Below are 21,700 nucleotides of genomic sequence, written 5' to 3'. Positions count from 1 at the left end.
AGAGGAAGATAGAGGAAGTGAGAAAAAGTGAGGAAGTCAGAGGAAGTGAGAGGAAGATAGAGGAAGTGAGAAGAAGTGAGAGGAAGATAGAGGAAGCTAGAGGAAAAACTCAGGAGGCATTAAGTGTGGGAGAGAAAAAGACAAATCAGGAAGAACTGAAAAAAGAAAAGAAGGAACGACACGGAAAAAGAAAAGTGAGAGGAAGATACAGGAAGTGAGGAAGTAAGAACAAGTGAGAGGAAGATAGAAGAAGTGAGAAGAAGAGAGAGGAAGATAGAGGAAGTGAGAGGAAGATAGAAGAAGTGAGAAGAAGAGAGAGGAAGATAGAGGAAGTGAGAGGAAGATAGAGGAAGATAGAAGAAGTGAGAGGAAGATAGAAGAAGTGAGAGGAAGTGAGAAGAAGTGAGAAGAAGATAGAGGAAGTCAGAGCAAGTGAGGAAGTAAGAACAAGTGAGGAAGTGAGAAGAAGTGAGAGGGAGATAGAGAAAGTGACAAGAAGTTAGAGGAAGTGAGAGGAAGTGAGAGGAAGATAGAGGAAGTGAGAAGAAGTGAGGAAGTCAGAGGAAGTGAGAGGAAGTGAGAAGAAGTGAGGAAGTCAGAGGAAGTTGGAGGAAGTTAGAAGAAGTGAGAAGTGAGAGGAAGTGAGCGGAAGATAGAGAAAGTGACAAGAAGTGAGAGGAAGATAGAGGAAGTGAGAAGAAGTGAGAGGAAGTGAGAAGAAGTGAGGAAGTCAGAGGAAGTGAGAGGAAGTGAGAAGAAGTGAGGAAGTCAGAGGAAGTTGGAGGAAGTTAGAAGAAGTGAGCGGAAGATAGAGAAAGTGACAAGAAGTGAGAGGAAGATAGAACAAGTGAGGAAGTCAGAAGAAGTGAGAGGAAGATAGAGGAAGTGAGAGGAAGATAAAGGAAGTGAGAGGAAGATAGAGGAAGTGAGAAAAAGTGAGGAAGTCAGACGAAGTGACAAGAAGTGAGAGGAAGTGAGAAAAGGTGAGGAAGTCAGAGGAAGTGAGAAGAAGTGAGAGGAAGTGAGAAGAAGTGAGAGGAAGATAGAGGAAGTGAGAAGTGAGAGGAAGTCAGAGGAAGTGAGAGGAAGTGAGAAGAAGTGAGAGGAAGTGAGAGGGAGATAGAGAAAGTGACAAGAAGTTAGAGGAAGATAGAGGAAGTCAGAAGAAGTGAGAGGAAGTGAGAAGAAGTGAGAGGAAGATAGAGGAAGTGAGAGGAAGTCAGAGGAAGTGAGAGGAAGTGAGAAGAAGTGAGAAGAAGTGAGAGGAAGATAGAGGAAGTGAGAAGAAGATAGAGGAAGTGAGAGGAAATGAGAAGAAGTGAGGAAGTCAGAGGAAGTGAGAGGAAGTGAGAAGAAGTGAGGAAGTCAGAGGAAGTCGGAGGAAGTTAGAAGAAGTGAGAAGTGAGAGGAAGTGAGCGGAAGATAGAGAAAGTGACAAGAAGTGAGAGGAAGATAGAACAAGTGAGGAAGTCAGAAGAAGTGAGAGGAAGATAGAGGAAGTGAGAGGAAGATAAAGGAAGTGAGAGGAAGATAGAGGAAGTGAGAGGAAGATAGAGGAAGTGAGAAGAAGTGAGAGGAAGTGAGAAGAAGTGAGAGGAAGATAGAGGAAGTGAGAAAAAGTGAGGAAGTCAGAGGAAGTGAGAGGAAGATAGAGGAAGTGAGAAGAAGTGAGAGGAAGATAGAGGAAGCTAGAGGAAAAACTCAGGAGGCATTAAGTGTGGGAGAGAAAAAGACAAATCAGGAAGAACTGAAAAAAGAAAAGAAGGAACGACACGGAAAAAGAAAAGTGAGAGAGAAATGAATCTAGAGCCAAATAACATGCAACACGAGTGAAAGTCTGAGAGGAGGAGGAGGAGGAGGATAGGTTGTGCAGGGGTGGATGTAGAGAGGGGGTAGATGTAGAGGAGGGAGGAAGTGGGGGGTGGGAGTAGAGAGAGGGTAATTGTAGAGGGGGGTAGAAGTAGAGGAGGGATAGATGCAGAGGGGGGGTAGATGTAGAGGGGGTAGATGTACGGGGGAATAGAGGGGTGAGAATGTAGAGGGGGAGGGTGTAGCAGGGGGTAGATGTAAGAGGGGTGAGGTCTTCCAGGGGGGCCAATCACGTTACACGTCATCAGGATCTGAAACATGAGAGGTGAAGCAGGAGGTCAAAGGTTACCGATCGACGGCGACTCGGAGTGCTCCTCCCTGAAACTGGACTGACTGAACCTGACGTGTCCAGGTCATCAGCTGACGACCACGAAGACAGATCCTGGGGGGGAGAGAGAGAGGTGTGAAGTCCAAGGAGGTCATCGATCTAAACTGTAAAACCTGCCCCCTTCTTCGTCTGATACTGCCCCCTGCTGGCTGATACTGCCCCCTGCTGACTGATACTGCCCCCTGCTGACTGATACTGCCCCCTGCTGAATAAAGTGTTAATTAATTATAGACGAAGGTTTAAAATGAGAATTGAGCTGCAGCCGGTCCAACATTTTATCTGTCATCCTGAGGGCTAGGGCCTGTTTCTGCTGGAGCCTGTTCCTGCTGGGGCCTGTTCCTGCTGGGGCCTGTTCCTGCTGGAGCCTGTACCTGCTGGTACCTGTAGCTGCAGGTGGCCTGTAGCTGCAGGTGGCCTGTACCTGCTGGGGCCTGTACCTGCTGGGGCCTGTACCTGTTGGGGCCTGTACCTGCTGGTGGACTGTACCTGCTGGATCCTGTACATGCTAGGGCCTGTACCTGCTGTGGCCTGTACCTGCTGTAGCCTCTACCTGCAGGTGGCCTGTAGCTGCAGGTGGCCTGTACCTGCTGGGGCCTGTACCTGCTGGGGCCTGTACCTGTTGGGGCCTGTACCTGCTGGTGGACTGTACCTGCTGGATCCTGTACATGCTAGGGCCTGTACCTGCTGTGGCCTGTACCTGCTGTAGCCTCTACCTGCAGGTGGCCTGTACCTGCTGGCTGCTGGTGATGTCCAGAACCTTGGCCAGCTCCCGGAGGTCTCTGGTCACCTCCTTCAGCAGCAGTTTCAGTCGGTTTCCGATGACGTGAACTTTCTCTTTGGCCTCCAGACAGTCGCTGCCCGGAGAGTCGACCAGCAGCTGCAGAGACAGGTCCTGCAGCGACGCCACCCGGACCTGCGAGTCCAGCAGCTCCTGGCGGATCACCTGAGAGGGGCAAGTCGACAGGTGAGGAACAGCAGACGACCTGAGAGGAACAGGTGAGGAACAGCAGAGCAGAACCAAAACAGTTTCTTTCCCTGGATGTTCCTCATCGGCTGACACACTGAGGTGAAGGTTTAGTTATAGGCATATCCAGACACACTAAGGTGAAGGTTTAGCTATCAGCATAGCCAGACACACTAAGGTGAAGGTTTAGCTATTGGCATAGCCAGACACACTAAGGTGAAGGTTTAGCTATCGGCATAGCCAGACACACTGAGGTGAAGGTTTAGCTATCGGCATAGCCAGACACACTAAGGTGAAGGTTTAGCTATCGGCATAGCCAGACACACTGAGGTGAAGGTTTACGGTAGTTATCGGCGGGAGCCGGACACACAACGGTGAAGGATTAGTTATCGGCTGGAGCCGTATACACTGGGGAGAAGGGTTAGTTATTGGTGGTAGCCAGGCACACTAAGGTGAAGGGTTAGTTATCGGCCGGAGCCGGACACATTGAGGTGAAGGGTTAAGGGTAGTGACCAGTGAAGGAGGAGCTCTGGTTCGATACCGTGAGGGTTCTGTGGTGCTCGTGCAGCGTGTCGCTGTCCTGGACGGGGTCGATGGGAACCACCTGGTTCCTCCGGCGGTCGATGTTTTCCAGCCACAGCAGCAGACCGTGGCTCATTTCGTGGAAGTCCTGTGTAGACAAGGACCTTCAGACCTCCAATCGTCTCCGTGGCGATGCCAGCTTCCTGTGAGGACACCCTCACCTGACACTGCATGAGCGCCTCCTGCAGTGACGCCCTCCACTCCTCCAGCGAGCCGCTCGTGGCGTCCCAGCGGTGGTTCATGTCTTTCAGTTTGGACTGAAGTTCTCGGCTCCCCGGTGAGTCGGCCTGCAGGAACTCTGCGCTGCACAGGTTGATGGACATCACGATGGCCTTCCGCTTGTCGTACGCTTTCTGAAGCTCCTGCAGAAGAACGTTCAGACAGACCGGCGTCGACCAAACCAGCAGGCAAGACGATATCGAGCGAGGAGACAATTCAAATGGTTTGAGGGAAAGCTACGCGAGATCAAGTATGAAGAAGGAGCCTGATTTTTAAAACATTGAAACTGAATTTGAGTTTAGGACAAAACTCTGAGGCCTCTGGAGGATTCTTGTTGTTATTTGTACCTTATGAAGCTTATTGGATTAAAAACCAGCTATTTATTGATTCCAGTTCATGAATATTCACATAATATTTGTAAGTGATGTTGAGCTGAACTGTGGTTCTTTGATGTGAAACTGGAAGTACCAAACCACCAGCGGAGGACGTTCTGTTCACCTTGAGCTTCCGGATTCGCTGCTCGATGTTCTGGATGTCGGTGCTGAGCTCCAGCGTCCGCTGCTGCTGCAGCTCGTCCTCCGTCTCCTCCAGCCACGCCCACACCTTGTCCAGGTCGGAGAGGAGCTGCTGCCGCTGCTGCTGGTTCTGTTTGCTGCGGAGCTCCTTACTGAGGTCCTGAGCCTGCAGCAGCTCCCAGCGCTCGATCACTCCTGCAGTGGAGACAGCAGACACCATGAACATCTGAACTAAACTGACCTGTCCTCTTCAGCTTCATCACCTTTAGCTGGACCTACAGGCTTGTTGATGTGGTTATTAACTCTTTATTAAACACAGTTTAGTTCAGCTCATCAGCTTCCTGCTCAACAATAATCCATCTGATTCAATCCCACCGGAGCAGATTGTGAGCAGTCGGCCTCTTTCATGTTTCTGACACGCTCCCTGAACTGTGGCAGGTTTGTAAGGAACGTGCATTTGTAGGACGAGCAGCAGGGCTCAGCTTCCATCAGATACTTCAGTTGCCACATTGTGGGTCCGACAGGAGTACAGATCCAGTAGTAGTCATGAGTATTCAATGGGTGCGGTGAAGCTTGAAGTATCTGACCTGATGTCTGTGACTCGGAGCTGCTTGGATCAGCGAGTCCAGACACGGTATCCTCCTCTTCCGTCAGCTCACAGCCCATCCTCTTCACCGTGTCGATGTTTCCCCGACACTCCCCCAGCAGCCGCATCTGCACCACAGGACGAGAGCTCACTGCAGCTACATCACATCATCACTTCATCATAAACCCATAAAATCTGTAAGCTGGAGCTGATGATCTGTTCATATAGGACATATAGGACCCGTTCATATAGGATCCATCCATATAGGATCCGTCCATATAGGATCTGTCCATATAGGATCTGTCCATATAGGATCCGTCCATATAGGATCTGTCCATATATGATCCGTCCATATGGGATCTGTCCAGCTTTGTGCCGGTGGGGGTGAAATACATACGTATCCCATATAGGATGCGTCCAGCTCAGGGCCGGTGGGGGTTCGGCTGCGGCCGCCGTCCGTCTGCTGGTGGAAGCGGCTGATGTCCAGAGGATGAATGTGAAGGTCTCCAGTGGCGACTTCTCCTGTTGACACAAGATGATCAGGTCAGTGGAGAGAGCTTGGAGATAATCTGAGGGCCCAGGAGGTGGAAACGGTCTGATTGGACGAAGAAACAAGAGATGTGGAGAGCAAAACAAACGAGAGGAGGAAGTGAGGAATGCAGATTGGTTTTCCAGCTGCAGGACTTCCATCTGCATCGCTCTCCTTTTGATTCGTGAGAAACTCAAAATCTTATTCTGATTAAAAAAAAACTAATCTGCAAACCCTCCTATGAAGAGTCTAAGTGCTCACTCTTGTTGCTGTGAAATAAAAACATGCTTTTCTGAAACAAAGTGCACATCGACGGAGGTGTTAGCTACACAGCAAGTCAAAGCAAAGCAAGGAAGCCGGTTAGGAAGAAGGTTAGGCTGAATTCCATTTCTCTTCTGCTGCATCGCTGCAGAACCAGCCAATTGAAGGAAAGACAAAATGGAATTGATCCTATCCCGCGAAGTTAAGAAGTGTGTGCCCAAAGTGTATAGCCATCAACACAAATCAAATCCAGAGCTGGTGATTGGCTGAGAGTCACTGAGGCTGTTATTTGTGCTGCAAACACTCGGACATGCTGGACTCTGCTGAGGCCTACCAGAGGAGGACCGCAGCGTTCGTTCTGTTAGAGTAACAAAGGCCTCCGGGCTCTCTGGGATCACTACATCTGCAAGAAACGTTATAGAGTGAAGACATTCAGCAGGAGCTTCAGTCTGCGACCCAAACACATCAGCTGAGCAGAGCGGCCGGGCGATCCGGTCAGGAGGCCGAGGACGCAGCAGCGGCGATCGCAGAGCAGATGATGGAGCAGCTCCAGAACCCTGGAATCTGTTTTGGTAAATGGACTTCGCTTACATAGAGCTCTTCAACTGCGCAGACTAAAAGCACTTTACGCCGTTAACCACATTCACACACACACACACACACACACACACACACACACACACACACACACACACACACACACACACACACACACACACACACACACACACACACACACACACACACACACACACACATTCATGCACCCATGGAGGCGGCGGCCATGCAAAGCGCTGTCACTTCACTGGGAGCAGTTTGGGGTTCAGTGTCTTGCTCAAGGACACGTGGACATTCCAAAGTGATTAAATCATCATTAGGAACCTCAGAGTTCTCAAGACGTTATTTGCATGATGTTTTTTAGAGGTTTTGTTTTTGTTCGGGAGAACTTTGTGAAAAAAATAGATACTTTGGGCCATTTTTCATGAACTCATTCATTCAATGTGAATGAATGAGTTCATGAGATACAAGTGAAGCTGTTTTTGAGTTTGCTTGAAGTCTGTCCCTGTTACTGCTGCCTCGGTCTCTGTTTCACTGACCTCCGACCTTTCAGACGATAAAACAGCTTGTTTTTCCCCAGAACTCTGTTCTGTCACGATGTTCTGCAGCTGGACCTGAGTTTCCAGGTCTTGGTTCTCAGACTGTGGAGCGGTATAGCGGTGTACCTGAGAGTCCGGAGGCGGGCCTCTGCAGAAAGTCGCCCTCCTCGCTCTGCTGCTCCCTCAGCGCCCTGCTGGCGCTCTCCAGGCCTCGGCTCAGGTCGTAGTCGTGGTCCCACTCCAGCGGGATGGAGTCCACGCTGGCCGGGGTGTCCCGGCCCGAGCGCTCGGTCCGGAGCTGAGCCGCCAGCGAGGCGGAGCGGCCGGAGGACGGCAGCGGTGACAGGAAGCCTTCGCCCAGACGCTCGCTCCACGGGAGGCCCGACAGGTCACAGGGCTCGTCCAGCTCCAGCTCCCGGTCCGACAGGGACACCTCGGTGTCGTCGTCTGCAAGCTGGAGCACAGACCAGACTCGGAGCTGAAGTTCAGAACCAGAGCAGCAGAACAACACGTTTCACCGCCAAGGTCTCACCGGAAGACGGATCAGCTTCTTGTAGTAGCGCTCCACCCGACCAAACACCTCCTGACAGTAACGCTGCAGCTCATCCAGCTCCTCCTCGATGACGGCGGCGTCCAGAGGCTCGCTCTTCTCCATCAGCGCCTCGCCCTGCTGGAAGATCTGCTCGATCTTGGCAGTGGTCAAAGAGATCTCCTGCTGGAACGACTGGAGCCGGACAGAAGAAAGACTTTCAATGATAACCCGAGTTCCCTGAGCTGCACACAGAAACTGCTGACAGTGCAGTTTGCAAACAACTTCTCTCAATACAGACTTCCACACATCTGCTCAAGAAGAGCTCAAAACCCACACTCGTGACAATCTGCAGAGTTTAAATACGTTTGAAAAACCGTTCGTTCACATCGAAGCTGATTGATCACACTGATCAATACCGTGAGTGAAGCTCCGCTGCCAAACTGCGTGAGGTTACCAGATAACTACAATTCATTCTGAATTTCATTCGCTTCAAACTGTCAACCAGATTGATTCTGCATAAACTGACACATCACAAGGTTTTTGGTTTTATTCTTCATAAGTTTTGTTCATAAATCTTAAAAATCCAAAACAGTTTCTCAAATATTACAAAACTTTATTTTTAAAACGTGTTGTTTTGTTTCTCAGTGAGCGGCTGTGAGTCTGTGTGGAGGTTTGTGAGCGTCGGTACCCGGAGCTGCTTGATCTTGGCCTGAATGTCGCACTCGGAGAAATGCTCGATGTTAGTGAGCTGCAGGTCCATCTCCGTCAGCCACACCAGGATGGTGTCGCGAGCCGTCTCAAACTCCTCACGCTGGCCAATGAAGTGCTGCACAGCAAACAGGTCACACACACCGTCAGGCCCACGACACTACCACAGAACACACGTCACCCTGAGGTCACCCTGAGGTCACCCTGAGGTCACCCTGAGGTCACCCTGAGGTCACCTTGAAGTCACCCTGAGGTCACCCTGCGGTCACCCTGAGGTCACCCTGAAGTCATCCCAAGATCGTCCTGAGGTCACCCTGAGGTCACCCTGAGGTCACCCTGAGGTCACCCTGAGGTCACCCTGAGGTGACCCTGAGGTCACCCTGAAGTCATCCCAAGATCGTCCTGAGGTTACCCGGAGTCTGTGGGCTCATGGTCATCATGTCTGTCTGAGGCTTCTAAACTAATCCCTTTCCAAGCCACAGGGGCTCATCAGGCTGATTCTCATCTCCAGTTTCCACAGTGCATAGCGGGTGATAGTTTATAACCCCCCCTGGAGGCGACACTGGTGCATTGTAGGTTAGTCCCATTCTAATAATCTAGTAATCTATTACTCATTTCGAGTTGACTGAAGCAAAGTGCCTTGCTCAAGGACACAACACAGTGCGAAAAGGTCAGGGATCGAACTCACGACCTTTGGGTTCGGCGTCAGACACGCTGTGGCCACTGTGTCTGAGGCTCCTAATCGTTAATAATAAGAGTTGATCACAGAGATCACATGTCAGTGTTGTAATATGGAAACCTGGAACATTCTAGAGTCCAGACTGTCAGTGGAAGACGTCTGCTTCATGCTCAATCCTGCTCCTTCTACCAACTGGAGGCCGCTGGACTCTGGTCGACACACCGCAGGATAAACGACACGTTGAGCTTCAGTCAGCGTGTCTTCAAGGTTTACTGCTTTACACTGGTTAATGAGAACATGTGTGTCTGTGTGAGTTCACCATGAAGTGATGGTGGGGTCCACACAAGCAAGAAACAACATGTGACACCATGAAGTGAGACAATATCAAGTCTTTGTTCCTGAACTGGTTCTGGCCTGGTTCCTGGTTCCTGCTTCACTACTCGTACTGATCAGACCTCCGTCTGTTCCAACAGCCCAATCTGTCCCCTCATGTGGACAAGTCAAACATCTCAGCAGAGAAGAAGACAGGGTCAGAAACATCTAGAACCTGAATCTGAACGATAGAAATGATGTTGAAGTGAAGGTACCTTGAGCCTGCGCAGGATGGACGCCACCCTCTTCTGAAGGTTGTCCCACCTCTGGTTGGCATCTTGAGCCATTTCCCTGAGGCGGCAGGCCGAGTCAGTGCGGTTCTCCCGGGCCAGGCGGCGGTACTGCTTGTTGATGAGCTCCAGCTGGGTCAGGCTCTCATGGACTTGTCTCTGGAAGGCCTTCAGAAAAACATTCACATGAGTAAAGGTACGTCACACAGGAGTCACTGTCCTGGCTGCGTGTTCACACCTCAAACTTCTTCAGCTCCTCCTTTGCCACCGTGTAGAGCACTCCAGACGAGTTGGGCAGAGCGGCGGTCGTTTCCGAAGTGGCCAGCCACTCCTCGAAGCGGGAAAAGTCCTCCAGGAACCTCTGCCACAGACGCCACGTCTCCTCGATCCTGCCACAGAGAAGGAGAGGTGAAGCAGGGGACGAGTGACGGCGACGCCCCATCCTCCGCCCCATCCTCCGCCCCATCCTCCGCCCCATCCTCCGCCCGTGGCTCCTCACTTCAGCCTCCTCTCCATGGACGAGGCGCAGATGCTCCTCCAGCGGCGGTCCAGGCTGCGCGTCGCCTGCTGGATGGAGTCGCACTCGGCGTCTGTCGCACAGGCGTCGCAGTCGTGGAGAAGCACTTCACACAGGTTCAGCACTGACGCCACACCGGTACTGTGCTTCTCGATGTCCCGCTGAAGCTCCTGGACACAGTAAGAGAAAGTAATAACCGTTCATAACCAGTAATTACCAGTCATAACCAGTAACAACAAGTAATAACCAGAAATACCCAGTAATAACCATTCATAACCAGTTATAACCAGTAATATCCCGTCACAATCAGCAACAACAATCTTTACGAGTCATAACCAATAATAACCAGCAATAACTCATAACCAGCAATAACCAGTAACAATCAGTCATTACAGCAATAACCAGTAATAACCAGCTATAATCAGCAATAACTAGTAACAACCAGTAATAACATTCATAACCAGTAATAACAATTCATAACCTGTCATAACAAGTAACAACCAGTAATAACATTCATAACCAGTAATAACAATTCATAACCTGTCATAACAAGTAATAACAAGTAACATCCAGTAATAACCAGTCATAACCAGTAATAACCAGTAACGACATCAATAACTAGTAACAACCATTCATAACCAGTAGCAACCAATTATAACCATTCATAACCAGTTATAACCAGTAACAAAATGGATCAAACGTTGTTAGTTTGCGGATTCGGATTAGGACCACGGAGGTGCTACAGTGGATTATTATGCTCAGTGAAACATATCACCTGTTGCAGGTCGAGCTTCCTCTGGATCTCCTGAAGGTGGCAGCACTCGTACACGATGGGTTTGGACAGCTCGGTCTCGATGTGAGCGAGCCAGCAGCGCAGACTGCTCATGTTTTTATCCAGCTGCTGCACCGCCACAAGAGTTTCCCTCAGCTTCTTCACTCTGACAGCAACAATCATCAGATTAAAACTCTCAGCAGGGTTCAAGAGGAAAGATGGGCAGCCATGTGTAGAGCAGCAGTATGCAGAGCAGAAGTGTAGAGCAGCCATGTGTAGAGCGACAGTATGCAGAGCAGAAGTGTAGAGCAACAGTCTGCAGGGCACACGTGTAGAGCAGCTGTGTGTAGAGCGACAGTATGTAGAGCAACCGTGTGTAGAGCGGCAGTATGCAAAGCAGACGTGTAGGGTGGCAGTTTGTAGAGCGACAGTATGCAGAGCAGGAGTGTAGAGCAGCAGTATGTAGAGCGGGAGTGTAGAGCAGCCGTGTGTAGAGCAACAGTATGCAGGGCAGAAGTGTAGAGCAGCAGTGTGTAGAGCGGCAGTATGCAGAGCAGAAGTGTAGGGCAGCAGTGTGTAGAGCGACAGTATGCAGAGCAGAAGTGTGTAGAGCGTCATTACGCAGAGCAGAAGTGTGTAGAGAGGCAGTATGCAGAGCAGAAGTGTAGGGCAGCAGTGTGTAGAGCGACAGTATGCAGAGCAGGAGTGTAGAGCAGCAGTATGTAGAGCGGGAGTGTAGAGCAGTCGTGTGTAGAGCAACAGTATGCAGGGCAGAAGTGTAGAGCAGCAATGTGTAGAGCGGCAGTATGCAGAGCAGAAGTGTAGGGGAGCCGTGTGTAGAGCGACAGTATGCGGAGCAGAAGTGTGTAGAGCGACAGTATGCAGAGCAGAAGTGTAGGGCAGCAGTGTGTAGAGCGACAGTATGCAGAACAGGAGTGTAGAGCAGCAGTGTGTAGAGCAGCAGAATGTCGATCAGCAGTGTGTACAGAAGCAGTATGTAGAGCAGAAGCGTGTAGAGCAGCAGTGTGTAGAGCAGCATGCAGAACAGCAGTGTAGAGCAACCGTGTCCTCACCTGGCTCCGATCAGGTCCAGCAGGTGCTGCCAGCGGTCGCTCACTTTGCTCAGCTTGTGTTGGATCTCAGCAGCTTTGCTGTGGTGGCTGGACCGACTCAGACGCTGACCGAGCTGCTGGAGCTGCAGCTTGTTCTGCTCCGACACCGAGAGCTCCTCCTGGTAGTCCTGACACACACACACACACACACACACACATCCAACAGATCGGTCTGTACCAGCTGCTGGTTGACGGAGGGGGCCTGTACCAGCTGCTGGTTGACGGACGGGGCCTGTACCAGCTGCTGGAGGTGAACACAGAGCTGACTTACCTTGCGGAGCTTCTCGATCATCTCCTCGATGCTGAAGTCTCCGTTCTGCGACACTTTGCTCTCCATGTTGTTGAGCCACTCACACAGACCCTGGTACTTCTCGTTGAAGACGCTCCACTCGTTCAGCTTCTCGGTCACCTGCTGCTGGCGCAGGGACAGCTGCAGAGACAGAGACCACAGTGAGCTGCAGAGACAGAGCCCTCAGTGAGCTGCAGAGACAGAGTCCTCAGTGAGCTGCAGAGACAGAGTCCTCAGTGAGCTGCAGAGACAGAGCCCTCAGTGAGCTGCAGAGACAGAGTCCTCAGTGAGCTGCAGAGACAGAGCCCTCAGTGAGCTGCAGAGACAGAGTCCTCAGTGAGCTGCAGAGACAGAGCCCCCAGTGAGCTGCAGAGACAGAGCCCCCAGTGAGCTGCAGAGACAGAGTCCTCAGTGAGCTGCAGAGACAGAGTCCTCAGTGAGCTGCAGAGACAGAGTCCTCAGTGAGCTGCAGAGACAGAGTCCTCAGTGAGCTGCAGAGACAGAGCCCCCAGTGAGCTGCAGAGACACTCAAAAAGACGTCTGAAGAGAAACCTCAAGAGGAAGCTGAGTTTAGTGACGATGCATCGGCTTCATTTGCTTGAGCAGCGTGTGTGTGTGTGTGTGTGTGTGTGTGTGTGTGTGTGTGTGTGTGTGTGTGTGTGTGTGTGTGTGTGTGTGTGTGTGTGTGTGTGTGTGTGTGTGTGTTTCCTGTCTGCACACACAGGATGCAGGTAGAATAAAACTGCATCCTGGTTTCACTGTGAACAGACGGTTTTACCTTCTTTTGAATTTGTGTCATGGTGTTTGTGTGAGTAGAGTTGTGTGTAGTGTTCACTGTTGTTTGTTGTGTGCGTTGTGTAGTTGTGTGTGTCCTGTGTGTAGTTGTGTTTCTTGTGTGTAGTTGTCGCTGTTGTTTGTTGTCTGCGTTGTGTAGTTTGTGTGTACGTTGTGTGTAGTTGTGTTTGTTGTGTGTTTTGTTTGTTGTGTGTGTTCTGTGTGTGTTGTGTGTAGTTGTCTTTCTTGTGTGTAATTGTGTGTGGCGTGTAATTGTTTTTTTTTTATGTGTGTGTGTTTTGTTTGTTGTGTGTAGTTGTGTGTGTGTTTGTGTAGTTGTGTACCTGGTGGCAGATCTCCTCCCACTGGCGATGCAGCAGCTCCATTCTCTCCTGCAGGACGGTCAGATCGTCAGAGGAGACGAAGCAGGTCAGAGACTCTCGGAGAACCGTCAGGTGGGCCAGGTCTCCCGTCCAGCCTTCACACTGGTTCTCCAGGTCCTGAGAGAGAAACTCCTTAATCACCCGGATGCTCAGTAGAGCGTCAGTAGTGTCAGTGAAGCGTCGGTAGAGTCAGTAGAGTGTCAATAGTGTCGGTAGAGCATCAGTAGAGTGTCTGTAGCCGTGGCAGACTTGGCTGGTTTTACACCCTGTCAATAGAATGTCAGTGATGTCAGTAAAGTATTGGGAGAGCATCTGAAGAGTCAATAGAGCGTCAGTAGTGTCAATGGTGTCAGTAGAGCATCAGTAGAGTGTCGGGAGAGCATCAATAGAGCATCAGTAGAGTCAGTTGAGTGTCAGTAGAGCATCAGAAGATTGTCAGTGGAGAGGCAGTAAAGTCAGTAGAGTGTCAGTAGAGCGTCAGTAGAGTGTCAGGAGAGCATCAATAGAGCATCAGTAGAGTCAGTTGGGTGTCAGTAGAGCATCAGAAGAGTGTCATTAGAGAGGCAGTAAAGTCAGTAGAGTGTCGGGAGAGCATCAATAGAGCATCAGTAGTGTCAGTAAAAAGTCAGTAGAAAGACAGTATAGTAAGTAGTGTCAGTAGAGCATCAGTAGTGTGTCAGTAGCGTGTGTAAGTAGAGTCAGTAGGATCAGTAGAGCATCAGCAGTGTGTCAGTAGTGTCATTAGAGCGTCAGAAGCATCAGTAAAGTCAGTAGAGCATCAGTAGAGTGTCAGTGGAGTTAGTAGTGTCAGTAGAGCATCAGTAGAGTGTCAGTGGAGTTAGTAGTGCCAGTAGAGCGTCAGTAGAGCATCAGTAGAGCATTACCTTGCAGCGGAGCAGCTCGGCCTGCAGCTCCTCCTGGTGGTCAGGCAGCGGCTGAGCCAGCTGCCGTTTGAAGGCTCGTAGTTTGTCCAGAGATCCAGCAATACCTTGATCGCAGCGCTGCCAGTCCTGCAGCACAGACAGACTCATCAATCCTCATATCTCATCAGTCCTCATATCTCATCATCCTCTTGTCTCATGGTCCTCATGTCTCACAGTCTCATCATGCGCATGTATCACTGTCTCATGGTCCTCATGTCTCATTGTCCTCATGTCTCACAGTCTCATGGTCCTCATGTCTCACAGTCTAATTGTCATCATGTCTCACTGTCTCATGGTCCTCATGTCTCACTGTCTCATATGTCCTCATGTCTCACAGTATCATCATGCTCATGTATCACTGTCTCATGGTCCTCATGTATCATTGTCTCATGTCTCACAGTCTCATCTGTCCTCATGTCTCATGGTCCTCATGTCTCAGTCAGACTCTCATCAGTCACAGTGTGTCAGATTCAGTATCGATCCACAGAATGGCGGCGATGCTGTGGGTGTGACCTTCAGGAGCGTGGCCAGCTGCTTCCTCTGCTCCTCCAGACGTGCGCTGGTGTGTTTCCACCGCTCCTGGATGTCGGTCAGCTCAGCGTGCAGGGCGATCTCGGCCCGGCTGTCGGCCGACAGCAGCAGCTGTCGCCCCGCCTCCACCGTCAGGATGTAGCTGCCCTGCTGACGCTGCATGACTTTCTCCTTCAGCTGGAGAAGACAGAGGTTTTATTCATCCGCCCTGCTGGTCAGTTTCTCAGAGCGCCACGGCGGCGGCTCGGCGGTCAGCGTTTCACCTGGACGGCGTCCAGCAGGCAGCGAGCTTGCTGCAGAGGAACCGGGTTCCCAGCCTGGAGCGTCTCGGCAGGATGAGAAAGCTCCAGCAGCCACCTCCGCAGCTTCTCCACCATCTCTCTGTAGCGCTGCCACTGCCGCACCAGCCCGTCGATGATGCCCCGCCTCTGCTGCGCCCGCCGCACCACGCCCTGCCACTGGTTGCTGAGCAGCGCCAGCTTCACGTGGAACTCGTCCCTGGAAGAGAGTCGCGCCGCGGTGAGAAGCAGCCAGTTGGGAGTCTGGCTCTCGGAGGGCGGAGCCTCACCTGTCATCCACCTGGCCCTGCTCCAGCATCCGCTGGCCGTCGCTGATGATGGAGTGGAGGATCTGCTGGCGGCTGAACATCTCCGCCTGGAACAACTGACACCACACACATGTTGGTCTGAAGCTCACCGCTGGGAAATCCAACCAGATTATTAATCCAACCAGATTATTAATCCAACCAGATTATTAATCCAACAAGATTATTACCTGGAGTCCCAGCAGGGGGCAGCACCATGATAAATATGGTAAATAACTAGAAAACTGTTGTATCATCACTGGTGAGACGGGAATTCAACAGTAACTCTGGTTTAGAGGTTTGTTTGCTTCTGTAAGTTTCACAAATATATGAGTAATCTATAACTTTGATTGATTGGGAAACTGTCAGGAATAAGGGGGAGGAGCCTGAGAGCGACGGCGGTGGTATTCATCAGGACATGGACTGAATAAAAACCTCATCATGAGAGGACTGAAACCTGCAGCCTGGTTGTGCTCATCTTCTCTGTATGAATGAGAAACATTCACATTATTGATAAACGTCTTGTTTCAGTAAACGTCTCCAACCTCATGAGCTTTCTGTTGCTCCATCAGACTCTGGTAGTTCCCAGAAATCTCCACGGCCAGATTGTCTTCAGTTTGGACCAAGAACTCCATCCAGGTCTCACACTTCTCCAGAAAGGTCTGCTGCTGCAGCAGGAAGGACTGGAGCTTGCTGCAGGATGAGAGAACCACTGTCACTGTCTACATCAATCACTGGACATCTGCTGCAGCTCCAGGCCCTGCAGGTTCATGTCCTGCAGGTTCATGCCCTGCAGGTTCATTTCATGCAAATTTCAAAATGTCCTGCAGGTTCATGTCCTGCAGGTTCAGGTCCTGCAGTTTTGGGTCCTGCAGTTTTGGGTCCTGCAGGTTCATGTCCTGCAGGTTCAAGTCATGCAGGTTTAGATCCTGCAGGTTCAGATCCTGCAGGTTCAGGTCCTGCAGGTTTAGATCCTGCAGGTTCATGTCCTGCAGGTTTGGGTCCTGCAGGTTCAGGTCCTGCAGGTTTAGATTCTGCAGGTTCATGTCATGCAGGTTCATGTCCTGCAGGTTTAGATCCTGCAGGTTCGGGTCCTGCAGGTTTGGGTCCTGTAGGTTCGGGTCCCACCTGAATCTCTCGGTGGTCTGTGCCGAGGCGGTGGACCAGCTCCTGTTGAGGTTCTGCATGCGTTTGATCTCGGCATCGTTGAGAGGGAGCCGGTAGCCCAGCTCGTTGAGTCGCTCAAGGTCCGGAGCCAGACTGCTGAACTTCAGCATCAGTCTCTGTGAAGGAGCCATGAGCATTATCAGCATTAGCATCAGCATTAGCAGACGTTTCTGAACAGCTGAGAGGAGGACCAGTACCTTCAGCTGGTCCATGCGATCCTGGATCAGTGCTGGATCGGTGGAGCCGTTGGGATCGTGACCCTCCAGAGCCTCCTCAGCTTCAGACAGCCAGCAGCCCAGAACCTCCAGCTGCTGGTGGAAGATCTCGTAGTCCTGGACCCCCGTCTGGTGGAGCAGATCCAGGACAGCCCAGCATTGAGTGGTGTGTGTGTGTGTGTGTGTGTGTGTGTGTGTAGTGGAAGTGTGCAGTGTGTGTGTGCAGTGGGAGTGTGTGTACCTGCAGCGTGGTGAGCTGCCGGCCCACTGCCTGCTCCACAGCAATCAGGCGCTGGCGGAGAGAGAGGTGGTCGGACTGGATGGAGGAAGCAGCTGAAACGTCCACCTGCTGCTTCAGCTGCTCTCCCAGTTCCTGCAGCACCTGCAGCGAGGCTCGGACCGGAACCAGGGCCCGGAGCAGCTCCTGGACACAACGCAGGCAGGGAGGGAGGTCAACAACAACAACAACAACAACAACAACAGCAGCTCCTGAGGACTGTAGCTACTACGAGCTGTGATCAACATATCCAGGATCTCTGTTTCCTGGTTGACTGATCCAGATGTGCTCGATCCTGATCACCGTTCCTACCAAGCAGGTTATCAACTCGCTGGTTCAACCTGTACGCGTTCACGTGGAAGGGGCGGAGTTTGCAGCGTCTGACCAATCACACACAGAGAGAAACTCCAGCAGCTAAAAGCAACACTGCTGCTGCAGCCAAAGCCAGAACATTCCTGACTTGTTAATGCTGACTTGGTGAGATTAGAGCAGATTAATTCATCAGTGATATAAAGGAACAGCACTGTGATCACTCAGTTTCACTTTATTCCAGCAGAAACGTGTCGGGCTGAACTTCCTCACTGATCTTCTTTTAGTTTAGATTTTCCATCCAGTTGTTTTGAGGCTGAGTTTCTCTTGTGTTTTGTGTTGGAAGATTAATTCATCACCGTGACGACACGAGTAGTTCTGTGTTATATAAATTCATGGTTCTTCAGTTCTGTCAGGTGTGATCATGAACCTCATTATTCCAGATTAACCCTCGTGGAGAAAAACAAACCTGGAACAAGTCAAGAAGAAAAACCTCCTTCAGAGCCTCAGAGACCAGGATTTATTTTATTATGTCAAAAAGATTGTTCTGAATTAATTTATCATCTCTCAGCTGCAGCTCAGTGCTGAACCTGCCCACCAATCACCATCATTTAAGAATGGGCGGGGCCTTTACCAAGAGATCTGATTGGTCGGGAGGCGGAGCTTTGACCTCATCAAGAACATATCCTGCTCCAGAGCAGGTTAGACTTTCAGCGTCAGTTACCAGGTGATTTATCCTGGTGAGAAGTGAGCGAGAATCGTAGTACAGAAAACTAGAGTTAATCCTTGAACTTATCTGGATAAGAGAAAATCCAGCTTCGTAGTACAGGCCTCTGGACACAACGCAGGCAGGGAGGTCAACAACAACAACAACAACAACAACAACAGCTTCTGAGGCCAGGGGGGGTATTCCAGAAAGGGGGTTCAAGAAACTCTGAGTTTCTCCCTGAACTCTGAGTCGACTGACCCCGAGATGAAACTCAGAGTTTCCGGTTCCAGAACAGCTGATCTGTATTAACAACTCTGAGTATGTGAACCTGGAGTTAAGCGCCTGAACAACCAGAATAAAAAGCTTCATCAATGGAGCCCCGTCACCACCAGTCGCTATAGCAACAGACCCAAAACCCAGTTCTTTCACAGTGAAAGTCCCGGCGCTGCAGCAGCAGAGGAGAGAGACGACTGGGAGAAAGTTGCTGCATGAATCAACAAATAAGTTTGAATGATCAACTCCTTAAACTTAACATTTAACTTTAGATTGCAGCAAACAGGTAGAAATAAAAAATCGGTGTAAAATCTGAATTTCATTTAGGTTCAATCCAACAGGAGGAAGACGACTTGGAATCAGCTTAACATGAAATATAAAACCATCTTTCAGAACGAAAAGGCCTACATGTATATATGCTCTGATTGTCCCTCATTTTGATTTTAATTTTAGTAATTAAATTGATGTAGGCTTTTAAATTAAAAAAATCAATCAGTAGCCACTTCAAGTAGTAATTTTAACCAGTAACAAAATGTTTGAACTCGCGGTGTGGTGTGGTGTGGTGTGGTGTGGTGTGGTGTGGTGTGGTGTGGTGTGGTGTGGTGTGGTGTGATGCGGTGTGGTGTGATGCGGTGTGGTGTGATGCGGTGTGGTGTGGTGCGACGCAGCGCGGTGTGGTGTGGCGCGGTGTGGTGCGGTGTAGTGTGGTGTGGTGTGGTGTGGAGCAGTGCGGTGTGACGCGGTGCGGTGTGGCGTGGCGCAGTGTGGTGTGGAGTGGTGTGGTGTGATACGGCGCAGGGTGGTGTGGTGTGGTGTGGTGTGGTGTGGTGTGGTGTGGCGTGGTGTGGCGTGGTGTGGTGTGGTGTGGTGCGGTGCGGTGCAGGGTGGTGCGGTGTGATGTGGTGCGGTGTGGTGTGGTGTGGTGTGGTGCGGTGCAGGGTGGTGCAGTGCGGTGTGATGTGGTGTGGTGTGGTGTGACGCAGGGTGGTGCGGTGCGGTGTGATGTGGTGTGGTGTGGTGTGACGCAGGGTGGTGCGGTGCGGTGTGATGTGGTGTGGTGTGGTGTGACGCAGGGTGGTGCGGTGCGGTGTGATGTGGTGTGATGTGGTGTGATGTGGTGTGGTGTGGTGTGGTGTGGTGCGGTGTGGTGTGGTGTGGTGTGGTGCGGTGCGGTGTGGTGTGGTGTGGTGTGGTGCGGTGCAGGGTGGTGCGGTGTGATGTGGTGCGGTGTGGTGTGGTGTGGTGTGACGCAGGGTGGTGCGGTGCGGTGTGATGTGGTGTGATGTGGTGTGGTGTGGTGTGGTGCGGTGTGGTGTGGTGTGGTGTGATGTGGGTGGGTGTGGTGCGGCGCAATGTGGTGCGGTGCGGTGCGGCTCACTCACGCTGCACTCTCGAACGCGGTCGGACGCCTCGTCGTCGGAGAGGTCCCTGGTACAGGTGGTTTTGAGGAGCTGGTGGGCCTGTTCCTCCTGCAACTGGACACTGCTGCAGCCCTGCTCCTGCAGCTCCTTGTAGCGCAGCCACAGCTGCAGCAGAGCCTTGCTGCTGCGCAGACGCTCTGCGATCTCCTCCAGCAGACCGGCCCACCTGACAGTGACAGGAAACACTCAGTACGGCGCGGTACAGTCCCGCTGGAGCAGGAACAGGCTGTGACGGTGGTCAGACCTGGCGTTGACGTCCTTCAAGGCGTTGTTGAGACAGTCGGACACTGAAGGGTGACACTCCCTCAGCAGCTGGTGCGTTATGGCTCCAAACTTCCTCAGACTGCTCTCCTGTTTCTCCAGTTCCTCTTGCAGGTCCTTCACAGACACAGCCACAGTGAGACGGAACATCAGCAGAAACAGGCCCGTCCTGTAACATCGGCTGCTCCAGAAGATGTACCTGCAGACTCTGGACCTGCAGCTGGACGGCCTCCAGCGATCCGGTGAGCAGCCGGAACCGAGACACCGAGTACCGACCCTCCATCAGGTAGCCGTTGATCTCCTCCGAGGCCCGCTGGTACAGGCTCCACTGGTCCTGCACCGACTTCAGGCTGATCTTCAGCTGCCCGATCTGACAAACCAGGCACAATCACACTGTCAGAGGTAAATGCAGAGCAGAGCAGCACGGCACAGGGACAAACAGGACGACCCCTGGTTCATCATACAGGTGAGAGTCACTGTCACACATTAAACCTGGAACGACAGGCCTCATCAGGTCAAGTTCAAACCTGAGAACCTACCAGAGTCCACACACAAACCTGGAACAGGCACGACATGCCAGAACAGAACCAGGGACCCCAGAACAGAAGATTACCAGGTGATCCAGGTGAGCCCAGGTGTGATTGACTCCTTGGAGCGTTTCCATGACGATGGCACAGGCCTCATCAGTCTTGTTCTGGACCAGAGCACAGCCCTGTTCCTCCACTCGCTCCAGCTCCTTCTCCTTCTCCTTCAGCAGCTCCTCCATGTCCTGAACAAACAGAGTCTGGACATGTTAGATACAGACTGTCCTGAACAAACAGATTCCTGACAGGTGACCAGCTGGCTGGTGGTGCCTGCAGGAACAGGGCTACCTGGCAGTCCTTCAGGGCGTTCTGTACAGACGTGAGGTCTTCTATCCGGTGTTTCCTCTTCAGCCGTTCCTCCTGAGTCGACATCCAGGACTTCAGAGCCTGAACGCTGCTCTCGTACTCCAGCCACATCTCCAGGAGGCCCTCCAGGACCTGGATCTGCAGTTGAAACCACACTGTACCACACCGTCCACTGCTCACGTCCCTGTTCCAGCACCCGGTGGCAGCCTCACCCTCTCGTTGATGCGTCCCTGGAGGACCTGCCAGCGCCGGTTCATCACTCCGAGCCGCTCGGCGAAGTCCGTCTTGTCGCTGCGTTTGGCCTCCAGGTCCTGACCGCTGATCTGCAGCACGGACTGGTTCACGAAGTCCACCGTCAGCTGCTTGCAGCTCAGATCCACCCTGAAGCCCTGGAGGAGCGGTTCACAGAACACTCTAGTAACACTCTGGTGCAGTGGGGGCAGCAGTGAGTCTCTGTTCAAGGTTGGTTGTTTCTTCAGACCTGAACGGACTCAACATTTGTTTCTTTTCATGATGGATTTGATTCTTCAGAATAAGTATTAGCAGGTAAGAGAACAATCACAAAGATAATAAGACTAAAAGTAACATCAGGTTACGGAGGAGAGGAAAGAGGAAGACGTTGATCAGAGAAACTGAAACATCTTCCTCAGAGTAGCACTGAAACAGACAAGCTCTGGACCTGCTCTCTCAGTTTCTTAAACTCTGTCCAGACGGCGCTCTCATCGCTCAGCTTTTATTTAGGTTTTTTTTGTAAATGTATAAAAAAATTGTTTCTCAGCAGTCTAAGTCTCTTATGCCCCAATGACCTCTGTACTGCTCTGTA

General features: G+C 51.4%; 1 protein-coding gene across 1 annotated transcript in view; it reads right to left on the bottom strand.

The window, feature by feature from the left end:
* Nucleotides 1-21,700, bottom strand: part of syne1b (spectrin repeat containing, nuclear envelope 1b) — a gene marked incomplete at its 5' end in the record, with an annotated part of 101,104 nt that overhangs the window by 6,129 nt on the left and 73,275 nt on the right. Inside the window, 32 exons of the mRNA XM_080480598.1 lie at nt 2,159-2,251; nt 2,928-3,140; nt 3,703-3,831; nt 3,905-4,105; nt 4,461-4,672; nt 5,065-5,191; nt 5,461-5,585; nt 6,188-6,256; nt 7,077-7,404; nt 7,483-7,674; nt 8,171-8,308; nt 9,457-9,639; nt 9,710-9,860; nt 9,971-10,158; nt 10,764-10,926; nt 11,834-12,000; nt 12,144-12,302; nt 13,280-13,435; nt 14,203-14,328; nt 14,755-14,949; nt 15,036-15,270; nt 15,341-15,435; nt 15,901-16,048; nt 16,484-16,638; nt 16,720-16,866; nt 16,979-17,161; nt 19,688-19,892; nt 19,971-20,104; nt 20,187-20,357; nt 20,601-20,756; nt 20,860-21,015; nt 21,090-21,266. Coding sequence (XP_080336724.1) covers nt 2,159-2,251; nt 2,928-3,140; nt 3,703-3,831; nt 3,905-4,105; nt 4,461-4,672; nt 5,065-5,191; nt 5,461-5,585; nt 6,188-6,256; nt 7,077-7,404; nt 7,483-7,674; nt 8,171-8,308; nt 9,457-9,639; nt 9,710-9,860; nt 9,971-10,158; nt 10,764-10,926; nt 11,834-12,000; nt 12,144-12,302; nt 13,280-13,435; nt 14,203-14,328; nt 14,755-14,949; nt 15,036-15,270; nt 15,341-15,435; nt 15,901-16,048; nt 16,484-16,638; nt 16,720-16,866; nt 16,979-17,161; nt 19,688-19,892; nt 19,971-20,104; nt 20,187-20,357; nt 20,601-20,756; nt 20,860-21,015; nt 21,090-21,266 — 5,277 coding nt within the window. The remainder of the gene's footprint in view (nt 1-2,158; nt 2,252-2,927; nt 3,141-3,702; nt 3,832-3,904; nt 4,106-4,460; nt 4,673-5,064; nt 5,192-5,460; nt 5,586-6,187; nt 6,257-7,076; nt 7,405-7,482; nt 7,675-8,170; nt 8,309-9,456; nt 9,640-9,709; nt 9,861-9,970; nt 10,159-10,763; nt 10,927-11,833; nt 12,001-12,143; nt 12,303-13,279; nt 13,436-14,202; nt 14,329-14,754; nt 14,950-15,035; nt 15,271-15,340; nt 15,436-15,900; nt 16,049-16,483; nt 16,639-16,719; nt 16,867-16,978; nt 17,162-19,687; nt 19,893-19,970; nt 20,105-20,186; nt 20,358-20,600; nt 20,757-20,859; nt 21,016-21,089; nt 21,267-21,700) is intronic.

Source organism: Lipophrys pholis, assembly GCF_963383615.2.
Source record: "Lipophrys pholis genome assembly, chromosome: 14".
Taxonomy (NCBI): Eukaryota; Metazoa; Chordata; class Actinopteri; order Blenniiformes; family Blenniidae; genus Lipophrys; species Lipophrys pholis.
Note: the sequence above shows the minus strand (reverse complement) of the source record. Positions and strands in the feature narration are given on the sequence as shown.